General features: G+C 38.3%; 2 protein-coding genes across 5 annotated transcripts in view; both read right to left on the bottom strand.

Annotated features, from left to right (window-relative positions):
• The window catches only part of cad (carbamoyl-phosphate synthetase 2, aspartate transcarbamylase, and dihydroorotase), a 42,867-nt gene extending 29,710 nt beyond the window's left edge, over positions 1–13,157 (bottom strand). For all 4 annotated transcript variants that reach the window (XM_059023664.1, XM_059023665.1, XM_059023666.1 and 1 more), the window contains exons 1-16: positions 12,655–13,157; positions 11,266–11,402; positions 11,011–11,140; positions 9,743–9,885; positions 9,101–9,242; positions 8,356–8,527; positions 6,806–6,991; positions 6,534–6,643; positions 6,220–6,362; positions 4,639–4,770; positions 4,044–4,277; positions 3,402–3,623; positions 3,131–3,319; positions 1,822–1,946; positions 427–560; positions 81–193 (exon numbers count right to left, since the gene is read on the bottom strand). In XM_059023664.1, coding sequence (XP_058879647.1) covers positions 81–193; positions 427–560; positions 1,822–1,946; positions 3,131–3,319; positions 3,402–3,623; positions 4,044–4,277; positions 4,639–4,770; positions 6,220–6,362; positions 6,534–6,643; positions 6,806–6,991; positions 8,356–8,527; positions 9,101–9,242; positions 9,743–9,885; positions 11,011–11,140; positions 11,266–11,402; positions 12,655–12,748 — 2,406 coding nt within the window. In that variant the 5' untranslated portion in view covers positions 12,749–13,157. The remainder of the gene's footprint in view (positions 1–80; positions 194–426; positions 561–1,821; positions 1,947–3,130; positions 3,320–3,401; positions 3,624–4,043; positions 4,278–4,638; positions 4,771–6,219; positions 6,363–6,533; positions 6,644–6,805; positions 6,992–8,355; positions 8,528–9,100; positions 9,243–9,742; positions 9,886–11,010; positions 11,141–11,265; positions 11,403–12,654) is intronic.
• A 1,379-nt stretch (positions 13,158–14,536) lies between these two features.
• On the bottom strand, positions 14,537–19,224 carry LOC117403406 (epidermal retinol dehydrogenase 2-like). Its single transcript, XM_034005528.3, has 6 exons — positions 18,704–19,224; positions 17,643–17,777; positions 17,321–17,420; positions 16,660–16,804; positions 15,306–15,431; positions 14,537–14,880 (listed from the first exon to the last, which is right to left on the bottom strand). Exons 1-6 carry the CDS (start codon positions 19,067–19,069, stop codon positions 14,700–14,702), a joined length of 1,053 nt encoding a protein of 350 aa, XP_033861419.2. The 5' UTR covers positions 19,070–19,224; the 3' UTR covers positions 14,537–14,699.
• Positions 19,225–21,892: the final 2,668 nt, after the last annotated feature.

Genomic DNA, 21,892 nt, shown 5'->3' with positions numbered 1-21,892 from the left:
ATAGGACAAAAAAAAGTAATTACAGTAGCATTCTTAATTATTTACGACCCAGGATAAAAGAGATTCTAAAAGACATTTACCTCATCAGAGTGTGGTTTTATGGTGTGATCAAATCCAACACAATTTTCATCGACCATTCTCAAAGCTTTCTGGAATGCTTCTTCAAAACTGCGACCTATAGCCATCACCTCCCCTGAAAAATGAAAATAATTTCACCCCAATCAGAATGCATGCTTCTATATTTGTTCTTTAATACACTGACCAATAAAGAAAGAAAAAGTCAGGGCTTTAAGAGCCCTTGCTAGTCTGTGATTTATGAAGTAAGATAGAACAAATACTATGTTAAAGCTGATAGATCTTAATGATAATTTAGTCCTTATCCTATCCAATGCTGGGTTGTGGACTCTATGTATCCTACAGACTTACCCACACTCTTCATGGAGCTCCCAATCTTGGTGCTGACACGGAGGAACTTACTAAGATCCCAGCGAGGAACTTTCACCACACAGTAATCCAGACTGGGCTCAAAATTTGCTGTCGTGGAGTTCGTAACAGAGTTTCTAATGACATTAAAAACAACATAACACTTTAAGGATTCCAAGTCAGCAAAGAAAATAGTATCTGTTAGGGGAAGAAAGTATCGAATACCACTTTCACACACAAATGCCGCTACTGAGCCATCTCAGAGACGTTTAAAAAAATTAAATACCCAATCTATGCCGGTAAAAAAAAAAAAAAAAAAAAAAAAAAAAGGTTGTCAAACCATCAAAAAAAAAGTATATTGCATATACCGTCAACAGCTACAAAAAATTGCAGATGTGTTGTTTTTTTATATATTTAAAAGTCTGTTGTGTCTGTTGCTCGCTTTGAGTTTCCTCTGCAGCTTCAAAGTCCCCCGATCACATCGACTGGATTTGCAGAGGGTCTGTGCCCCCAGATTTTACTGCACAGTTCATAGTGCCGCATCTGTTTAGTAGCTGCCACTAGAATTGTAATTCCAGTCTCCAACTATCCAATTAGTACCTCGTCCTTGATCAGCCATTGTATTTGAAAAATGAAAGCGTATAACACCGATGACAAAAATACCCAACACATCCGGTATACAGTCATGTGGGATGTTGACTTTCAATCCATGCCAACTATAGCGCTACAGTACCGGCATAGCATTTCACACAGGACTTAAAACGGTTCAGTGCTGTCTCCTGAACCACCTCGCGAGGTGGTTCAGAGACGACATAGGCAATTCACACAGACCAAAATGCTGCATCAGCTTTCAGTGCTGTGCCGTCATAACTCATCTGTGTGAAAGAGGTATAAATCACATAACAGGCTACTTAAGAGGGAATTCTTAGAACTGTGACAGTGATGAGATGTAAAGCTGCAGCTGCCCACGCCACAACAGATCTATGAAACATAAAAAAAATGTATATATTCTTTTTTTCTGCTACTGTGTCTACAGACAAGATGAGAACTTTTTGGGGGAAGTATAAAATAGATAAGCCACTTAGTTCCAAAGGTTTTGTTGAGATTACATTTTATGAAATATTAGTTCAATAAAATTTCTACTGGATATTCCCACTTTTTTGTTTCCAGTGGGTTCATTCCTGCTTTTGCCTAGTTTTACAGCTAAGTCAACTGATGAGGAATGTGACCAAAGTGCACCCCTTCCCCCCCCCCCCCCCCACCCCCCAACACAGGTGATGACATTTACTTTTGTTGGAGATATTCTTTTCATTGAAAATTCTACATCAAATTGTATCCCTCGTCGTTTCAGTTCTTACAAGAACACCTGGATTGTAATAAATTAAAAAACAAACTTACTTCAGTTCAGGCAGTGGGATGCCTAACCCGAGCTTGGCAGCCACATATGCTAGAGGATAGCCAGTTGCTTTGCTCGCCAGAGCTGAACTTCTGGACAGACGGGCATTTACTTCTATTATAAAATACTGAAATCAAAGAGAAACGGTTACAGTTACTGAATTCCAATAAAAACATTTTTTAAAAAACACTGCAATAGAAAAAATGAAACACTGGCATTTACAACTACTTACTAAACCTAATATTTACTTGAATGCACTTTTAATTAAACACTGATGAAGGAATAAGTTAACACAAATATCTAATAGACTTAGTTATGAACAGGGATGCAATTTTGACACAGTGGAACCTGTGAATTTTGACATGTGTTTCCACTCAGAGCGCAAATAGGAAAGGAGCAGTTCACGTCTTTGAATTGGTTTCAGTGCAAAGTTAAAGCGGTTAGCAACGTCAAACAAAAGGTGGATACGTACACCGAACTATTAAAAAAAGGTCGAAATTAAGTTCGAAGCAACTAGCAGAGCAATAGAACAAACAATTTCATGAAAGCGGAAGGAGCAGCTTTAAGGAGAAACAAACTTCAAAATTAACCGAAGCTTTTTGTGCAGAAAATATACCTCTGCTACACTTGATAATGCAAAACCTAAAGGGAGGACGGTTAACAGTTCCAGAGAAGCATGAACCCTGACTTGCAGCTCTTGCAGTCATTCCCCTGAGGTGCTTAACCTGTCAACAGTGTAAATCCAGAACGACCCTTCTAATATTTTAATATCAAAACCACAGCTGTGCTTAAATAGACATTTAAAGAAAGGATACTGCAAAATCCTCAATTTACAACCAGAACATTTATTTATTTTACATCAGTATACAAGTTGAAAATTAAAAAGGTAAGAATATACTGTTATTTTTTTTAAAAGGTACTGTTAAAAAAATAATTATATATTAGCTCAAAGAGCCAGCTGCCCAACGTTTTGATATGTTGTACATATCTTTCTCAAGGGAGCCTGTGTTTGAATCAAAACATTGGAGGTATTTATAGGTTTTTGACAGCATGACAACTACTTACATACATATATATATATATATATATATATATATATATATATATATATATATAAAAAAAACTTTGCACAAATACTAAAATATGACAATATATTACATGAATAAATACATAAAGTTCAAATCTTTGTAGCCGTGGCCATTCTGTGAAATTCTCTAGTTTTAGCCGTGACTGTGCTGTGACTTTTACCGTTACAAAAAAAACTAAGCCCGAGGAAATATTTTACTACTGATCTGATTTCTAAGAAGATACCTGTTCTGATTCTGGATTCAGAGCATACTGGATGTTACATTCTCCCACAATCCCCAGGTGACGGATGACTTTGATGGCCGTGCTTCTCAGCATATTGTACTCGTGGTCATTCAGGGTCTGACTGGGAGCCACCACGATAGACTCCCCAGTGTGGATACCGAGGGGGTCAACATTCTCCATGTTACACACCTGTGTGTAAAGACAGACAATCAGTGACCACATATGCTACCAAGCACCAGGGCTTGAAATGCAATCTGCCAGGCACACATACCGTAATGCAGTTATCATAAGCATCCCTGACCACTTCATACTCAATTTCCTTCCAGCCCTTGAGGGACTTGTCAACGAGGACCTGTGAGGTGTGAGCGAAAGCCTGCGTCACCAGAGAATTCAGCTCCTCCTTATTATCAGCAAATCCAGATCCCAGTCCCCCTAGAGCAAAGGCGGCGCGCACCAGAACAGGGTAACCAAGCCTCTCGGCTGCAGCCAGAGCCTAAAAATAAACCACAGTATAATTAGGAACAATTACAGCATTCCAATCTTGACAGGTTTGGGATGTGGTCAATACATGGATGGGTGTTATGTGAAAGGCACCTTTACCAAGTAATTCAGGGGTGTAAACTGCAAAACTGGTTCCATTTCAATACAAGTCAAAATACATCTGATTGGCTATTAAAATGTGTATTATGAATTACCCACATTTGATGATGTAGCAAATATCCATAGCACAATACCTTGACAGATTTGTACAAGCAATACTAGATACATAGCCTTCATTATTCCAACCAACCAATCAGAGAGTAGAACTAGGAATAGCAATTCCAAAGTTTATCAAATTGTGTCTATCTATATACACACACATATATGTAATGCATATTTTCTATACATGTTATCCCATCCCATTTCCAGTCACCTGTTCAAGGGAGCATGCAGCCTCACTAGGAGCTACGTGTTCATTTATCTCCTCCATCTTCTCTACAAAGATCTTCCTGTCCTCCGTCATCTCAATGGAGGCCACAGGGGTGCCCAGGACCTGCACTTTGTACTTCTCCAGGATCCCCAGCTTCGTCAGCTGCACTCCACAGTTCAGGGCCGTCTGCCCTCCAAATGCCAGCAAGATCCCATCGGGACGCTCGTTTTTAATCACCTGGGAGTAAAACAGATGGAGGAGGGGGTGTTCGTTGTTGTTATAGAGCATGTTCAATAGAGTTTAAAACACTCAAACTTTATCTATGATTTACACGTTTCAAATTTTGCTTAAACATTTAAACGTCAAAAATATGCATGTCAAAATAGACGGCAGCCTTACTGTTTATGCAACAGTAATTGTACCGTTCACTAATTTAGTATATATTTAATACCATGTCTTATCCATGTTTTAAACAGGTTTATACTTATATTTAACTGAATAAAACATCCACTACCATGGAAGTGAAACATACATTGACCTGCAATTTCAATTTGACACCTCAAAAGTGGATGCATTGTTCTGCATCCTCATCTCTTACCTGAACGACATACTCAGGAGTAATTGGAAGGAAGTAGACCTTGTCTGCTAGCCCTTTTGATGTCTGTACAGTAGCAATGTTGGGGTTTATAAGAACCGTCTGAACGTTCTCCTCCTTTAGTGCTTTGATTGCCTACAACAAAACAAAGATTTAGAGTGAAGCTTTTAGTAACAATTTACTGCTTTCCAAAAGTCACTGTGAAGAAGAGTTTTTCTGTCTCCTTCAGTGCCGGTAAAATATACATTTAATCACAGTCCTCTGCTACTTACAGATCACAATTATTTATTTATGTTTTATTCTGGCTACCTGTGGAGTACTAAATCTCTCCCTAAGCTTAAAAGATATTTCACCATGTCACCTCTGAGAATTGTAGATTTAAAGGGTACATAAGGACCTTTTTATTTTGTTGTGTTACATGGTCCCATGTGTTGCTACAATTGTTTACGTAAGGTGTGTGTATTGTTTAAATTTTTTTTTTTTACATTTTGACCTTTTTTTAAACTTTCAATATTCATTCCCTGCCTCAAGATAGCTTCCCATGTACCCGTATGGACCTCTCAGAACTACATTTCCCATCATCCTCCTGGTCACATAGGTAACACAGGTCCAGAGTATCTCTCCAACCTGCTGAGCCACTATGTCCCTGCACGCAAGCCGAGGTCCTCTGACTCAGGCCTGCTGGTTATGCCCAAGCAAAAGCGCGCCACACTCAGAGAGCGCTCTTAGCTTCATGGCCCCGAGTCTCTGGAACTCTCCCAGCTTTACTGTGTGTAGCTCCCACAGTCACTCACTTCAACGCTCAAGACCCACTTGTTCCCTCTTGCTTTTAATGCTCTCTAAGCCTGGTATCTTATTAGCTGTTGTCTAAATTGCTTTTTCAAGTTTTTTACTCCATCTTATCTGTATGATTCTGCTTGACACACGCATCCACAATGTTTAGAATTCACATCCTAGCCTTTTATTCAATGTATTATGCCTATATGTAATGTGTTTGCATTGTTGTTTTAATGTTGTATTTAATGTACTATGCCCTGTATTTCACTATATTTAATGTATTATTCATTGTTCCTCACTATCTTGTAAAGCGCTTTGTGATGGTGGTCCACTATGAAAGGCGCTGTATAAAATAAATATTGATTGATTGACCAGTGAGCAGGAGGATGATGGGAAATGTAGTTTTGAGAGGTCCGTGTGGGTACATGGGAAGCCATCTTGAGGCAGGGAATGCAATTTAAAAGTTAAAAAAGTGGTCAAACTGTAAAAAAAAAAAAATTTAAACACACACCTTACGTAAACAGTTGTAGCAACACATGGGAACATGTAACACAATAAAAAGAAAAAGGTCCTTATGTACCCTTTAAGGGTGGGCATAGAGCAAAGTTGTGGTTGTTCTTTTGGATGGAACAACAGGCCACAAAATTAGAACCAAACAACTGCATTATGTATGTCAAGTCATCTTAAGGACTCTCAATGTGTTTTGTTTTTCATTCTGTAACACGAACATGATTTATTTCTCTTTCCATAAAACAGAAGTTAAAGAATGGAGGAAATACTTTGATAAGGCCCAATATGTCTACTTACCTGGGATCCAGAGTAATCAAACTCTCCTGCCTGTCCGATGGACAAGCCACCAGAGCCAAGAATAAGGACCTTGTGTGGCCGGACAAGGGGGCCTGGTTTGGGAGCAGCTGGATACGTCAGATGTTCAGTCAGCCTCTGTTTAACTAGGTTTAAAAAAAATAAATTAAAAAAATAAATAAAATCAAGTACTCTAATGTAATTCTCCCCCAAACTAACGTTAAAGTCAGTTATATTAAAAATGTACAGTGGGTGTGCGGTTAGAGTAAGGGGCATATCATCGAATGATTGCCAGAAAATAATATATCATCTCTCACCTGTTTTGCCTTTTTTTCCCAGTTTTGCATCTTGGATAGTCTCTAAAAACACATCAAAAAGACTGACAAGGTCTGTTGGTCCTGCCATGTGCTCTGGATGGAACTGGACACTGTAAAATAGTTAAAAAAAAAATAAAATGCATACCTCATATGCAAGTATCAAATATTACAAAAGAATGTCTCCATGATCCAGTTCGGACTTGAATTCCCTTTTTTATATAATCATTAGTACTACTTAGTAGTGTGGAAATAATGGAATCTCTGTGCATTACCTGAAGAAGGGTTTGGAGTTGTGAACGATTCCCTCGCTTGTCTTGTCGTTGGCGTTGGTGAAGAGCACTGACCAGTCCTGTGGGAGGGTCTTGGGGTCGACTGCAAAGCCGTGGTTCTGTGAGGTGATGAAGCAGCGCTGGGTATCCTCATGGATGCAGGGCTGATTGTGACCACGGTTACCATACCTAGAAAACAACTGTGCAGTTACCTCTTCAGAAGTGGAAATAAAGGTAACTGAGCACACTTCACCTGTTTTGCAAGACCTCCCTTGGCTAGCAGTTTGATATTAAATTGATTAAGACCTTGCTTTTAACATTGTTAAGATTGGCTAACTTGGGTATTTAGGAGCATGTTCCTGCTCACTTCTTTCTTTTAATGCTAGGTGCCAATTCTGTTATGGATAGTGAATCTATACCAGTTTTTAATTCAAGGTTCAAAAGTTAACTGTTTGTAGAAGTGCTTTGTATTTTTTTATTGTGTGTACAAGTGCAGGATGATTCTGGAATATACCACTCAAATGTCCTACTTTTTCTATTTTGCATATCAGCAAAGTAAAACATTAGTTGAAGTCAAAACAAATTCACGTCTGGACAACAGCTCAAAAGCATTTTTTGTTTCTGATATTGTTCTGTGGTGGAGTGCTTTTTCTGAATGTTAATTTCAATACTGACCCCTGGTGCTAGTTATCACTAAACCTACAAACAACCTTTAGCTGAAGCTTCTTTAACGTTCTACCCATTTCTTAAAGGTAAAGCTTAGAGAAAGTTCTGTCATCATCCCAGCAATTCTATTGTGAGGTGAGGCCAACAGTCCGGCATTCTACTGACCTTCACTAAAAAAAAAAACAAAAAAAAAAACAGAGGCGTCTGACTGAAAACAATCAGTCCTCAGGAATTCAACAGCAACTCAGTGCCAGAAGACCAACAATTACTGCATGTCATGCCACCCCAATATTGAAAACATACTGTTTCAGTTCCTATACTAGGATATCAGCATGTGATGCATAGTCAGGTTATCCAAGGTGTATAACAGAGATGACAGGCAACCGACTGACAGTGGATGTAAGCAAGCAGTTTTGGCTTCAGTTTAATATTGGCTCAGCAATCTCAGTACTATGATCAAATAAACACATTCTACTGGTATGCAATATAGGCAGGATTCCAATAGAACTCCGTGACCTATGCTTTAAGCAATACAGCTTTGTGTAACACTAAAGAACACATTATCCTAAAGAAGTTACCAAATACAAAATGTTCTGCCTACGGTTAAAACAGACTATCAACAAGGTCATAATTTAATGCAATGTAAACAGGACACAAAGAGACATCTCAACTCGTAGCTATGCCAAAACTCTCATTTAAAGCCAGCAAGCAACCCAGTGAAATGTATGACCCATGTGAAATGTAACACTGTAAACAATCTGTCATACATTCTGAGGTGAAACAATAAGACATAGAGGAATATTTTAAAAGCAGGGATAACATTTAATATCAACAATCGGATCTGTTCATTTTTATTAATTAGCGTTACAGGCTGGAAAATGACTTACTTCATTTTGAAGGTCTTAGCTTGAATGGCCAGAGACAGGAGCTGATGTCCCAGGCAGATTCCAAAGACAGGTTTAGGATTTTCCTCGTATACAACCTTACGGATATTTTCAATAGTCTCTTTGCAAAACACTGGATCTCCAGGGCCATTGCTGATAAACAATCCATCATACTCTAAGAATTTAGAAAGAGATACAAATTGCACGCCACCAGTTTTTGCAATGCAAATACAGCATAAAGTCTGTATTTCAGCTAAACAATATGAGACATGACAAGAGAATACACCTCTGTGTAAGGCATGAGGTCTATATTAGCCAGTAAAACAGTCATATGACCACAGTACAGCAGCTGCATTAAAATCAAAGGATAAGGTCACAGGTACATTTCTGTAAAGGAGTTTCCAAAACCCTGCAGAAAGAACTCTCTCAAATTATTCGGAGATGGTGCTGAAAGTGTGACAGAGAAACATCGAAACAGACCCTTAAGAGTAAATCCTAACATAATAACCTTACACTTTTAAAGCTTGTAAAGCTAAAATGTTACTGTACGTATTTTACAATGTTCATGGCTGGTTTCACAAACCTAATGTTACCTTTGTGTTAGATTTGTGCTTATTAGGGACTTTAAAACGTGCTGTACATGTGTTACAGTTAGTCTTGCTCGGTTATACATATTTGTAGCGAATACAAAGATGTTTCCAGTGAGAATACATTATTATAGTAAATGCTGTGTATGCATTGTACTTGCCTTTACTGTCCAGAGGGTAGTCCCAGGGTACCACAGTAACAGAGGCTCCTCTTTGACAAAGGCAGCGGATCTGATTGTATTTAATACCACAGTCCACGGCTACCATCTTCACACTGCCACTGGGGTTAAACACTTTTGGCTCCTGTTTAAGGAAACAGAAAAAAAATAAAACACAATCCAATGCAATCAGGTCTTGAAGATGCACAAAAAAGGTTAAGCAACTGAATATTGGAAGGAAGGATAAAACTTCCATCTATGTCATCACGTAGAATGCAGTTAGGTGGCACAGACAATAGCAACTTCACCAAAGGAAACTGTTAGTTCTGGGAGTTCAGTTGCATTTCAGCTGCACTTTCACACTCTGTTTAAAATAGTTAAATCTTCAATTAGCACATTGTTGGAACTGAATTATAATCTTGTTACAGAATGAATTTAATGAACTCACATTTTAATTCATTCTAAATTAAGGTTTTAACACATATCCTCCAAATGCATCTTGTGGTATTGAATGTACTAAAGATAAAATGCCAAAGCCATCAGGATGGACAGCTCACATGACAGAGTATGCTGCATTTCTTCCAGCTCCACAAAGCAACAAACTTTAAAGTATTTTTTATACTGATCTTCTTCACAATGATTTACCTTCAAAGAGACCTCTTTGACCAGATTCCTCTTGTCTGGGTTATCGAATGCAATGCTCTCCTTGCTGGTCCCATCCACCACAAGCTTTCCTAGCATGGTTCCCTTCTCTCGGATCTTCTTGGTCAAACACCTTGTGTCCACACCTGAGAGTATTTCATAAAATACAACAAACCAAAACACTAAACAAATCTGATACCCCATTTACTTATATGCTGCATCTAAGCAATAATTCTTCCTATGAAGGTTACTATCCCCTAACATCTCCGCTCCTCCTGCACTAGAAGATTGGCTCTACCTCCTCTACGCTCCCCTGCTTCCAGAGCCCGCTCCTTCTCCACCCTCGCTCCACAGTGGTGGAATGACCTTCCTACAAATGTCAGGACTGCTCAGTCCCTGACCACCTTCCGGCGCCTCCTCAAGACTCACCTCTTCAGACAGCACCTGTAGAACTCCTCTTTTCCCTCTGGACACTATCACTCTTCCTTAAATGCACTTTACTTGCTCTTATCTGTTCCCTATTTTACTGCATTTAATGCTGTACTTTAGAGTACTGAAATCTGTCAAGTGTCATTTAATCTGTAGTATTTTGTATTTAATTATATCTGATGTAACTATCACTGACACTGCTATCTGCTCCGTTATTGAATCGTATTTTGTCATATACTTGTACTTGCTAGAACCAAAGTCATTGTATTTTATCTTGCTCTTAATTGTATTAATACTTGTACTGTGATTCTTTGAAATGTATTTTTGTTTACGACTAAGTCGCCCTGGATAAGGGCACCTGCTAAGAAATAAATAAACAACAACATCAACCTCATAAAAGCATCAGATTACTTACAGGATTATGACCAATAAAATTACTACGTTTTATTGACTAGGACCTAAACTTTACACAAATTGGATGCAATATATAATTTATGCAGATTTGTTCATTTGTTCTAGATTGTCCCTCTTTGACACACCACTGTCATATGTATATAAAACTAGGCTGGCTCATTAAGAAATCATAGGATTTTTCATTGGTACTGTTTTGTTTTTATTGTTCATCTTATTAGCAGACGTCTTTATCCAAGGCGGCTTACAGAGACTTGGGTGTGTGAACTGTGCATCAGCTGCAGAGTCACTTAGGAGGTTAAGTGACTTGCTCAGGGTCACACAATGTGTCAGTGGCTGAGGTGGGATTTGAACCGGGGACCTCCTGGTAACAAGCCCATTTCTTTAACCACTGGACCACACAGCCTCCATCTTAATGTTTGTGGTCATACCTTCGAGTCCAGGAATGCCCTGTTCTTTCAGCCATTGGTCCAGAGAGAGAGCAGAGCTCCAGTGACTGGGATTCTGGCAGTTTTCCCCAACAATGAGGGCCGCAACATGGATTTTAGAAGATTCAAACCACTGCAGACAGATCAAATCAATGCGTAAACAAAAACCATTCCTACACAAATTAAGATAACTAAACACAACAATACTTAACACAGGTAAAGGAATTGGAAGCAAAAAGCTCTAGAATGGTCCCTAACCTTGCTGAGACCATCCTCCTCTTCATCTTTGGGTATGCCGTAGTTTCCGATCAGGGGGTATGTGAGAGTAAGTATTTGGGATTTGTAAGAAGGGTCAGTCAAAGCCTCTGGATAGCCCACCATGCCAGTCTGAAACACTGGGGGGAATAAGGATGAAAGATGTTAAAATAAATAGCTTCAGCAAAAGAATGGATTTTCATTTCAATATTTTTTTTTTAAAGATTAGTTCGAGTAGTTAATATGCCTTTACTTCATCCAAGCAGAATACAACTATTATACACTACAGTTTTAATTTGATTATATGTGTAACTGGTACATTTAACCATTCATCCCAGGCAATAGAGACTCACTAACTACAGGTGCTATTCATGTCACCCTTCTGTAGTTAATCAGGTTTCAGAACAGAAAATTTAAACTTCAATTCTGTGGGACTTTCCAGGACCTCTATATGCAAGACGTAAAGAACCAGCAGACTGTAAATTCTGGGGTTTCACAAGCCCTACTGAACAGCTATAGGCAATAGAAGTCTCACATTTTGAGCCATTAAGTGGATGTATGGGTTCTCAGACACAACAATGCTTTTTGAAATTCACAAGTGGTTTTAGGTAAAACAAACGAAAAATAAAAAAAAGTATTGTTACTTACTTTTTGTGGGCTATTAACAGTTTTAAAATTAACTGAACACCATTCATTTCTAATAAATGTGTTGACATAACTCAGACATCAAATGCAGTGAGGCAATTACTGTGCCTACACTGTCTCACAAAAGTCTTAAATCAGAGTGGACACAAGTTAACAAACATTAGCCCAACATTTTATATATATATATATATATATATATATATATATATATATATATATATAAAATGAAAACTGCTGTGTACCAAAATAAGCTAAATAAAAAAAAGGATTAATGTAGGTACATATTGCTTTTTTTTGTCTGATTTAAACATTAGTGACACACTATGTAGTATAATTCACATATATTTTTATTTTGTGTTTGTAGGGAGCTTTAAATTATGGGACAACATTATGGCCTTACAGGACTGCGCAGAATTTTCATTCAAGCTCTCTCAAGTTACACAAATGGACTGAAAACTGCAGCAGTACTCTGCTGCTGCACCAAACTAATCACACATCCCAAAGGTTAGCTACGTTTTACTGTCTACTTGAAAGAAAAACAAAAAACAAATGATGTATTAATTATTTATTACGCTTTCCCCTTATTTTAAAACAAATCATAAAAAAACAACTACGAACTGCACGTCTCTTAAAGCCACCACCGTGTAATGCAAGTTACAGTATTTTATTAATTCTTAACACGTTTGTTTAATTAGAAAGAACAGACAGACACAACTGCAGTATTATTCAAATAATAAAACATCTTACCAACTTCACCAGATACTGAAGTGATGGCTCCAAAAAGTCGGCCGTTGAAAACTGAACCGTCTTCTAAAATAAGGGAACCCATTTTCACTTCCATTCTTCTACAAAAAAATCGATCGCTTCAACTAAACTCTTAAATGCAATCTGTAGTTTAAACAGAAAGATTCAGTCAGGCGCCCAGCAAGACAAAATCAATCGGCCTAAATTTGTGCAGCCCCACGTGAAATCCACGCCGCTTACTTTTTTTTGCACAGTTGCAGTAAAAGTACACTTTAAAATCCTGCTGGAAAAATGTAACCTTCTTGTCGGTTGTATTCTTGCAATGAGATCAAGATCAAGGCCCGCGTTAGTTTCCTGAACTCTTTGTTATGCGTTTTTAGGCGATTCCTTATCAATGTTAACCAGATACAATTGAAAAGGACTAATTTCACACTGCCTCTCAAGCAGTGTGGAGCTATCCAGCGGCGCAGCTGGGACTACAATCTCTGCGTCGGTTACTACGTCACCACGTACAGTGCATAAAAGGGAGGAGATTGTGTAAAAGGAGGTAAAGTGAAAGGATATGGATTTAAGAAAAATAAATTATAAAAAAAAACCCAATACAAATAAAAACATGTGGTATGTAGCACATACTTTTGTGTTAACGGACTGCCTTTCCCACGTCTGTATAACTGAGTTGTATAAATTGAATCCCCAACATGTATTCTGCACACAAATTCCTGCACACTTTGATAGAGGGCTGATGATAGTATGTTGTCACTTGGTAGGTGCTTCCATTTCCAAAACGTCACAATTTATTGATGAGGAACACTTTAAAAGTGACATCAAAGGCCATTCTGGAAAACAGAGCGTGCTGCTGTTTGTCCCCCATCCTCCATGAATAATTTTAAAGCCACTCTAGGAGAATTGAAATACCTTGTAGACTCAAGTCAGTGCCGTCCTTTCTGTGTCTTAGATTTAACAACGAGTGTGAGTCTCGTTAGCATTCTATGTCTGTAAAATAATGCCTAGGATGATTTCAACTGGAGCCATATTGAAACCTACACCAGAAGTGAAAGAAAAATGGTTTGGAAATTTAAAAAATGTGTGAAGTACTACAGGATGGAATTTCCATGTCCCCTTTTTAGGTTGTGTTGACAGTGGTCCTTCAATTAAGTTATATATCCCAAAATGTATGAAATATTACTGCATTATTTGAAATAAAATTAGCCAATTCATGCCTTAGTATTACTGCCTATTTGAAAACTGGGCTCGGCCGCCAGTATGTTTGTTAAATTCTGTACATTGTTCAATAGGTTTTATTTATTTATTTTTGGTTACAGGAAGGAGCAGCTACATGTCTTGACTAGTTTTTGGCTATTGTAGTTTAATAGTTGAATCTCTAGAAATACTACTTTTCCAAGCATGACTAAATTTTAATTGGTGCCTAGAGCACAAATCTAACCAGTCTAGTGAGTACCGCCTGTTAGTTATTTTTACTGACATCAATAATTCTTCAAAAATAGTGTAAAGAACTGTCCTTTACACTTTTCCATTGAGAAAACCCTCTCCTTCACACTTTTCTAGTAAAAAAACCCTGTCCTTCACACTTTTCTGATGAAAAAATGATCATTCTTGCTTTTCTAATTAAATTATAAAAAAAACTGTCCTTCATACTTTTGTGCTAATGAACATAACTATATTTGTCTGACTTTAAAAACAAGAAAACCCTGTTCTTTACACTTATGTAACATATGTCCTACTGTGTACTCTACTTCGTCATTACAAACAGGAGGTTTTGTGATCCCTCCTGAAAACAAGTTTGCGAGTTTGACAGCCACTGATTTATCTGGCTTATGATTCTTGATTTAGTTCTTTGTCTTTCAAAAATGCAGCTGTTAATCAGTATGTGTAGATTCCTTTAATTTCACTCTCTGTATGAAAATATGACTGTCCATGAATAGTTTAATTCATTTTTCTCAAAGTATTGTAACAGAACAAACACATTGTAACAGAAAACTGCATCCCGTACATCTACTCCTCTATACCTGGTCACACTCATGTTAATTCTACTCTGAGATATTTCCTGCTGTTTGCTTCAGATTTGTTTCTTCTTTGGGAAGCTGGGCTGGTTCCTGTGTTTTTCTGCAGCTGGCTGCTGGTGATAGGGGCACACCGCTGAACTGGTCCATGAGGTCCAAGCCTCCCAGAAAGTTTACAAAAATGATTCCAAGTTTGGTTGGCATGATACTGAAACAAAAAAGTAAAGAGTTATATCAATGAACTGACTCCCAGCATTGGCCATTGAGTACAACATTTATATCTTTAACTCTACAGTGTTTTAATTGACCAGCAATAAGGTCTGCAGCAATATTATTTTACAAAAATATTGCTAAATAAGGAATTAATAAGGAAAACCTAGGAAAACCATTTCTTATTAGCAAAAGCAGCCTCGTCATCAGTCTTTTTATTGTTGTGCTATTTTTGTTTTACTTGTTTGCTTCTTTGCTTACATTATCCAAACCTATACATTCAAAAGTTTAAACTGACACTTCCTGGTTCTTTTTATTTCCTGTGTTGTGGGTCTGTCTTGCTCCCATGGTCTGGTTGCATCAATAATATTTTAAAATATGTTTAACAACAATCATGAAAAGACTGAGGAATTTAATGTTTACCTTTTTAAGGCCATCAATAAGTATAAACTAAATGGCAGCAGAGTATAGAGCTTCTCTCTTAAGATGGCGTCTACTATCTTCTCTGCAGCGTCGTGCCCATCCATGATAGGCAAAAACGAAGGCCACCTTTAACCACAACCAAAAAGTGCAAATTAATGAGCATATTACTAGCAATGTCACACATATGGGGTGTCCATCTAATGCATTTTTAAGAATCACATCATTTTGTTCTTTAAATAAAACTAGGGCAAGTTGATCACCAGAGCAATGTAATGTATACTGCTATTTTGTTCTTGCTTGAAGAAGTATACACCATAGCTGTATCCAAGAATTCTACTTGGCTGTTTCCATTTATAAAACAATTTTAACGTCTAACATCAAATAGACTTTAAAATGTCTTCAGGGTCAAAGCATGTCAGTCAATTGAGAAAGCAACTGGTTGGTTAACACTTTAATTTTAAAAATCCCGCCGACGACCTAGCCCTTTAAATCTTTTTACTTAGGCATTGTGAGAGACATTGGTTTTACACCACTGGAAAGAGCAGAGCCCGAGCTTCAAAACGAGGTCCTATTCGTGTATATCTGGAATTGGACCATGTCAGTAGAGAGCCGTCAAAGCGAGGGTTTTGCAATGTTACTGCTCTGCTGTAAGACAGACCTACCTTGTGCAGTAAACAAACTTTTTCACACAAAATCTTTACAAAAGAGAAATGGCGACTTCAAAGGCATAAGGACCTATTTTCCGATAAATATATATTTGCTGTTTTTTGTTTTGCATATTTTTCAATTGTTCATTTTTTGGGGGGGTCCTTTTGTATATATGGCCATAATTCCTTTATTATCCAATTTGTTCAGAAAACATTTTTCATGTTCCCTACATGTTGATGTTTCATTGTACACTGTCAGATTTTAGCTGGCCATGCTAAAATACATTTTACAAACAATAAATACTGTTTTTTTCTAAAATGCATCTCTTTTTCTGTGTTTTTTGTTATCTGTATTGAACAGGGTGAGACTATAGGGATTCAAGGAAATGCATGCGCATGGATTAGGGAGTGGTTAACATGTAGAAAACAGAAAGTACTGATTAGAGGAGAAACCTCAAACTGGAGCGAGGTAAGCAGTGGAGTACCACAGGGATCAGTATTTGGTCCTCTGCTATTCCTAATCTACATTAATGACTTAGATTCTGGTATAGTAAGCAAACTTGCAGACGACACAAAAATAGGAGTGGCAAACACCACTTGTGACCTATATAACGATGGAAGTGCACAGCAGGTAAGATTTATGGAGTTATTGTGTTAGCTACAATCACTTTAGCGAGTACACAATCCTTTTAACCCAGATAACTTACTTTGTCTGGCAGCCTGCAAACATAGTAGTGTTGATCAAGTAGGGGCATGCAATCGTGGTTTTAACACCTTCCTTTCCAAGAACAAGAAGTTCCAAAGCTATGGATTCAGCAAAACCCACAGCAGCAAACTTGCTGGCGCAGTAATCTATGTGAGAAAAACAACACAAAATCAAAAACAATGAATACTTTTGTTACATAGTTTTAATGATCGATCTGTTATTTTTGGAAGGACCTATTTCACTAGATAAATCCAGATCCTGTTTATGAAAAATCTGTCCATAATATAAATAATACAGTACATAATTAGTGATAACCACAGTTAACCATTCATCAAACTATCACAAGATCTCCATGGAAGAGAAGGAGGGAACTAAAATAAGTAGACCCATATAGGGAGCTCTGAGTGGAATAGATTCAGGCAGGCTGGCTACCTGATTGAAAGGCACAATACAAACACCATGGGACAAGACCTAACGCCACCCATTGTAAAATAAGGGCACCAACAAGAGCCTAATCCTGATGAGTCCCAGAATGTAAAATGTGTCTGAGGGCCAGCTCTGCCGAGTAAGCTGGAGGTGCATTTAAAATGTCATTGTGTTCTGTTACAAGAGGACTCTGAAAAATGTTGCCTTATTTAGTTAGTAGAACACAGCTGACTTGCCTGCTAAACCATTCACTGCAAACAGTCCTCCATGGCAAGCAATACACACAAGGTGGCCGTGATTACGGGCTATCATGGTAGGTAAAAAAGCCTTGTAGGTCTGAAAATGTAAAGAAAAAAGACTTAAACTTGCTTTCATTGTTGCCCACATAAGGCTTAAACATTGATTTACATGATACATGGTTACTTGCAGACATGCAATGTGCTCAAGGAACCACTGACCCTGTGTCCACATACTTTACACAATGCAAGTAAGTGAGGTGTACACAAACAGGCTTTAAGCACCTTTGAGTAGAGCATAATGCAATGCTAATCCACTTACCCAAAAATGTGCTGCTGCATTAACCCTTAAGGTTCTGTCCACCAAACTGTCTGGAGCATCTGTAAAATTGTACTTTCCTGTTACCACTCCGGCATTGTTCACCAGTATGGACACATCACCTACTTCTCTCTTCACCTGCCAAACAAAGACACAAAAGAAACCCTCTAGATAAAGATTACATATTAGATCTCAGAAGTGTTCATCTATTAAGTCTTTTAGGGGGCACGTCTACGTTTCTGGGGCTGTTTCCTGTTAAGCTTTAATTGGATATTAATAAAACTTCCATTTAAACATGATTGCATTTGGTTTCTATGCTCATAAATTATTTACTACCATATGATGAGTGTTGAACAGTATTTTGGAATTGAATGAGTTTTTAGTGCATAAATATGTTTAGTTAATAAAGGAAGAAGAGAAATGTTATTAAGTGAAGTACTACCATGGTCTCGGTGCTAAATATACAGGTACCTGGCTGATAAATATATATGAGTGACAATGGCACTGACTACAGTCAGGTAAAGTATTTTCAGGTTCTGTGATAGTTTCCCCTCACAGCTCTGGCAGCTGAGGGTAAGTATGGGATAATTTGTGAACTGAGCCAGCACCAAACCCAGGCCTCCATAGACAAGTCTTCTTAATATCAGCATAGTACAGTGTCATAATGGTATACACTGTGTCCACTGCATTGGTGCTGATAGCTGACAGTACCATAACAGCAAATATGACCTCTGTTCCACTTAGCACAGCCCTGCCTCTGCCATTCACACTCAAACAGCAGGCACATTTAGGGTACAGAGACAACCACACATACAGTACATACACAGACAAATACCTACACAAAGAGTGAAAACAGATACACGCTGAACAAATGCACAAACTAACATCCACTTCTGGGACATTTTAAAACAATTTTCATAAAGTAGGTCAAAACAAGATTGTTTAGATGTGGTGGCTTTAGCTGTTCACATGTTAAAGCCACACCATTTAACGGTGAAAATTACTTCACATGTCACCTACAGCAAGTTTCTTCAAAAGTTGTTTCTCAGGATGTTTTTACTCACCATTTCTGCAACTTTGTAAACCTCTGTCCGTCTGCTGCAATCACAAACATAGGCATAGACCCTGACATCCAAACTGCGTCTCAGCTCTTTTGCTGTTTGTTCAATGGCTTCCAAGTTATTATCCCAAAGCACCAGGGTGGCCCCGAGCATGCCAAACTTCTCTGCTATAAGCTTTCCAATACCCTGGGCAGCACCAGTAACCAAGATTATCTCCCCTTCAACATCCTTTCTAGGTGGATGGACCAACAGCCGCGCAAAGGCCTCAAAAACATAGAAGAAGGTCCCGAAGGTTAAACAAAAGAGCTCTTTCACAACCTTCAGGCTGATCATGGCTCTCTCAATATAGTAAATAAAGAAATTATGCATGACAGCTGATTCTGATTGCTCAAGCTTAACTGAGACGCCTGGTCAAACTATCTCACTTCCTGCTTGTCTGTACAGAAACATCACCTTTCCAGCTGTTCAGTGAATGTGTTTTTCTTTTCTCGGTGCCTCAGTGTTAATTAAAGGCAATCCTGCTCCATGTGTGAGTGTGATGTATTTCTGGATTGGAATCCCAGTCGTCACACATTGTTAAATGATATGACCCAGTGCCTGGAGGACTTTCAGAAGCTGAATAACCTGCAGTGAAATTCAAAAAGCCTTTGCACAGCAAGCACGTGGTGGAGTTTGTTATGTATTGTTTAAATAGACAAACATGTAAAAGGCTAGCAGCAGGGAGATAGTCAACCACCCATTCAAACAGACTCAAACAACATAGGCATTAGCTGACCCAATTGGAAATTCTGTTTTTTCTGCTGGTCGTGTGGAGTAAAAATGCTGTATTTTACTGTAATGTATGTTTTGTACTGCAATTTCAGTCTGAAAAGCATGAGCAGTAGCTCATTTGCAACACTTCCCAGAGTGTACATTTCTGTTATTAAGAGTGAAGTGAGAGTTTTATGGCCTTACTTAGATTCATCAGAATCCAAGAGGCTATTTAACCAGTAAGTGTCACTTGTGACATGCTGCAGACGCTGAGTTCCACAGAATATGTCCTCTTGATAACCTTTATGTAATAACTGGCTGGTTTTGTATATCACGTTATTAGGAAGTGAAGAGACATGGAAAGGAGGAGCGAGTGATCACTCACTTTCCATCATTTGTGCAGACAAACTTTATGGATGATTCCAACAACGACCCACCTCTGCAAAGATGTTTAAGAAGTGCTGCTTCAAGAAGAACATGGTCTCTGTCTCCCTCTCCCTACTTCATCTTCACCTTCTTCATCTCAACTAGAGGCCCTGTGGATCAACGCCAGCCTTTAGGCCTGCACTTCCTTAATTTTGACCAGGAGAAGCACCCAATGTCAGCAGTTGTTATTATTATTATTATTATTACTATTATTATAACTTACAGAAATTAAACAAAATATGAAAATATTACATACATTTTCTTCATGTTTCTTACAGATGGAAAAAAATAGAAAAAAAATAAGGCAAATGAAAAGACATAGCAGACATATTAAAGCAAATGAAGAATTATAAACATTTAAAACTAACCAACTAATAAAATATAAACACATAAGTAAGTTAAACTCTGGAGGGTTGCCACATGATTTCTCTTTTAAACATGTATCCACCAACAGAGACTTTTGATGGAAGAAGACGCAATGGTATAACTGGAGGTTGAGCGCATGAATGGCAGTACTTAAGCTAAATAAGATATTTTTGTGATGTCTGGCAAAGTCAGAAAGTATTATAGCAACCCTTTATTACTGCTGGAGATGCAAACATAAAAACAGGAGGGAATGACCACGTGTAGGTTTTCCCAATTGAAACAAGGGATTTCTTTTTCCTAATACACCAAGGGGAATCAGACCACACTAGCAGCTTTGGAAGATCCACATTTTCTGTTACAGTAAGATACACTGAAACCCATTCTCTGCTATGTAAGAAATAATAACACACATACAAATGGAACACATGGGCTTTTTCTGATAAACACACACCCTGTGCAGGGAGGTGTACACATGGTTCTGTTCCAGTTAAATGGCACGAGCTTTTATTGTTTCATCAGCCGTTTGTTCCATTCCATTATGCAACCCTTCCTTATGTGCCCCTTTAAATGGTAAAGTGAGAAATCATTGAAACTTTGAACAGTGTGTGATTTTCCTGTGTTTAATGTAAGCTCTGAATCAACATAGGATTAATGAACTCTTAAAAGTAAGCTGTACATAGCTGGTTTACATCAGCAGTTTGCAATCACCAGCCTTGTCGTTTGACCTTGTGATGAGTGAGTATAGCGCTTTGCCGTCTGTGAGATTTTAGCAAAACTCATAAGTGTAACTTCTTGTTATCTGGGTTTCTGCTGACCTTGGTGAAGTGAGAAGAAACATAGATGTTAACTGTTAATATGCTTTGTCTCACATCATGCATCATGTTAGGGAAATTAGACCAAATCTGGTCAAGGACATTACGTAAGCAAGCTGTAGATCTTACAAGGTGCAAACCATTATAGAAGTGAGTAACTGAGAGCTGTATAAAAGCACACTCCTGCAGAGACCTGTCATTGGCTTCAGGATGGGTGCTGTGGTGTACTTCCTGATGTGGCGACACTTTTGGCTGTTGTTGAGGAGAGACAGGAGCACGTTCGGAAGAGAAGGGCAAGAAGAAGAAGACCCCGCATATTCAATCCCAGGGTCACTTTGTTTGGGATGCCGGAGGATGTGGTGCTAAAGCATTATCGTCTCACGCCTCAGGTCATTCTTGACCTCATAGCTGAATTGAAGGATGCGCTAGACCCCAGCGTCAATCTAGGGACCACTATCACTGCACATGTGAAAGTGCTCTTTTCTCTGCACTACTTAGCCTCTGGTTCCTTTCAGACCACAGTGCTAGGCAAATATCTGGACATCATGCTAAAAAGGACAGGCCAATATATATATATATATATATATATATATATATATATATATATATATATATATATATATATATAAAAAAAAAAAAATTTCCTAAGGATACTGGCATAACTGATGTTGGCTGAGGCTTTTCCAAACCAGTGACCTCAGCCATAAGGACTCCCAGCTCCTTCTCCGAAAACTTTTCTTTTCCGTGCGCGAAGAGGACTTTGCTGACCTTCCTCTGGCATTTTATTTTGGTTTGTAGTTTCGTGCTCCACAAATGTCATACGGTGACTACGACTACT

This window comes from Acipenser ruthenus, chromosome 5 (assembly GCF_902713425.1).
Source record: "Acipenser ruthenus chromosome 5, fAciRut3.2 maternal haplotype, whole genome shotgun sequence".
Classification (NCBI taxonomy): Eukaryota; Metazoa; Chordata; class Actinopteri; order Acipenseriformes; family Acipenseridae; genus Acipenser; species Acipenser ruthenus.
Note: the sequence above shows the minus strand (reverse complement) of the source record. Positions and strands in the feature narration are given on the sequence as shown.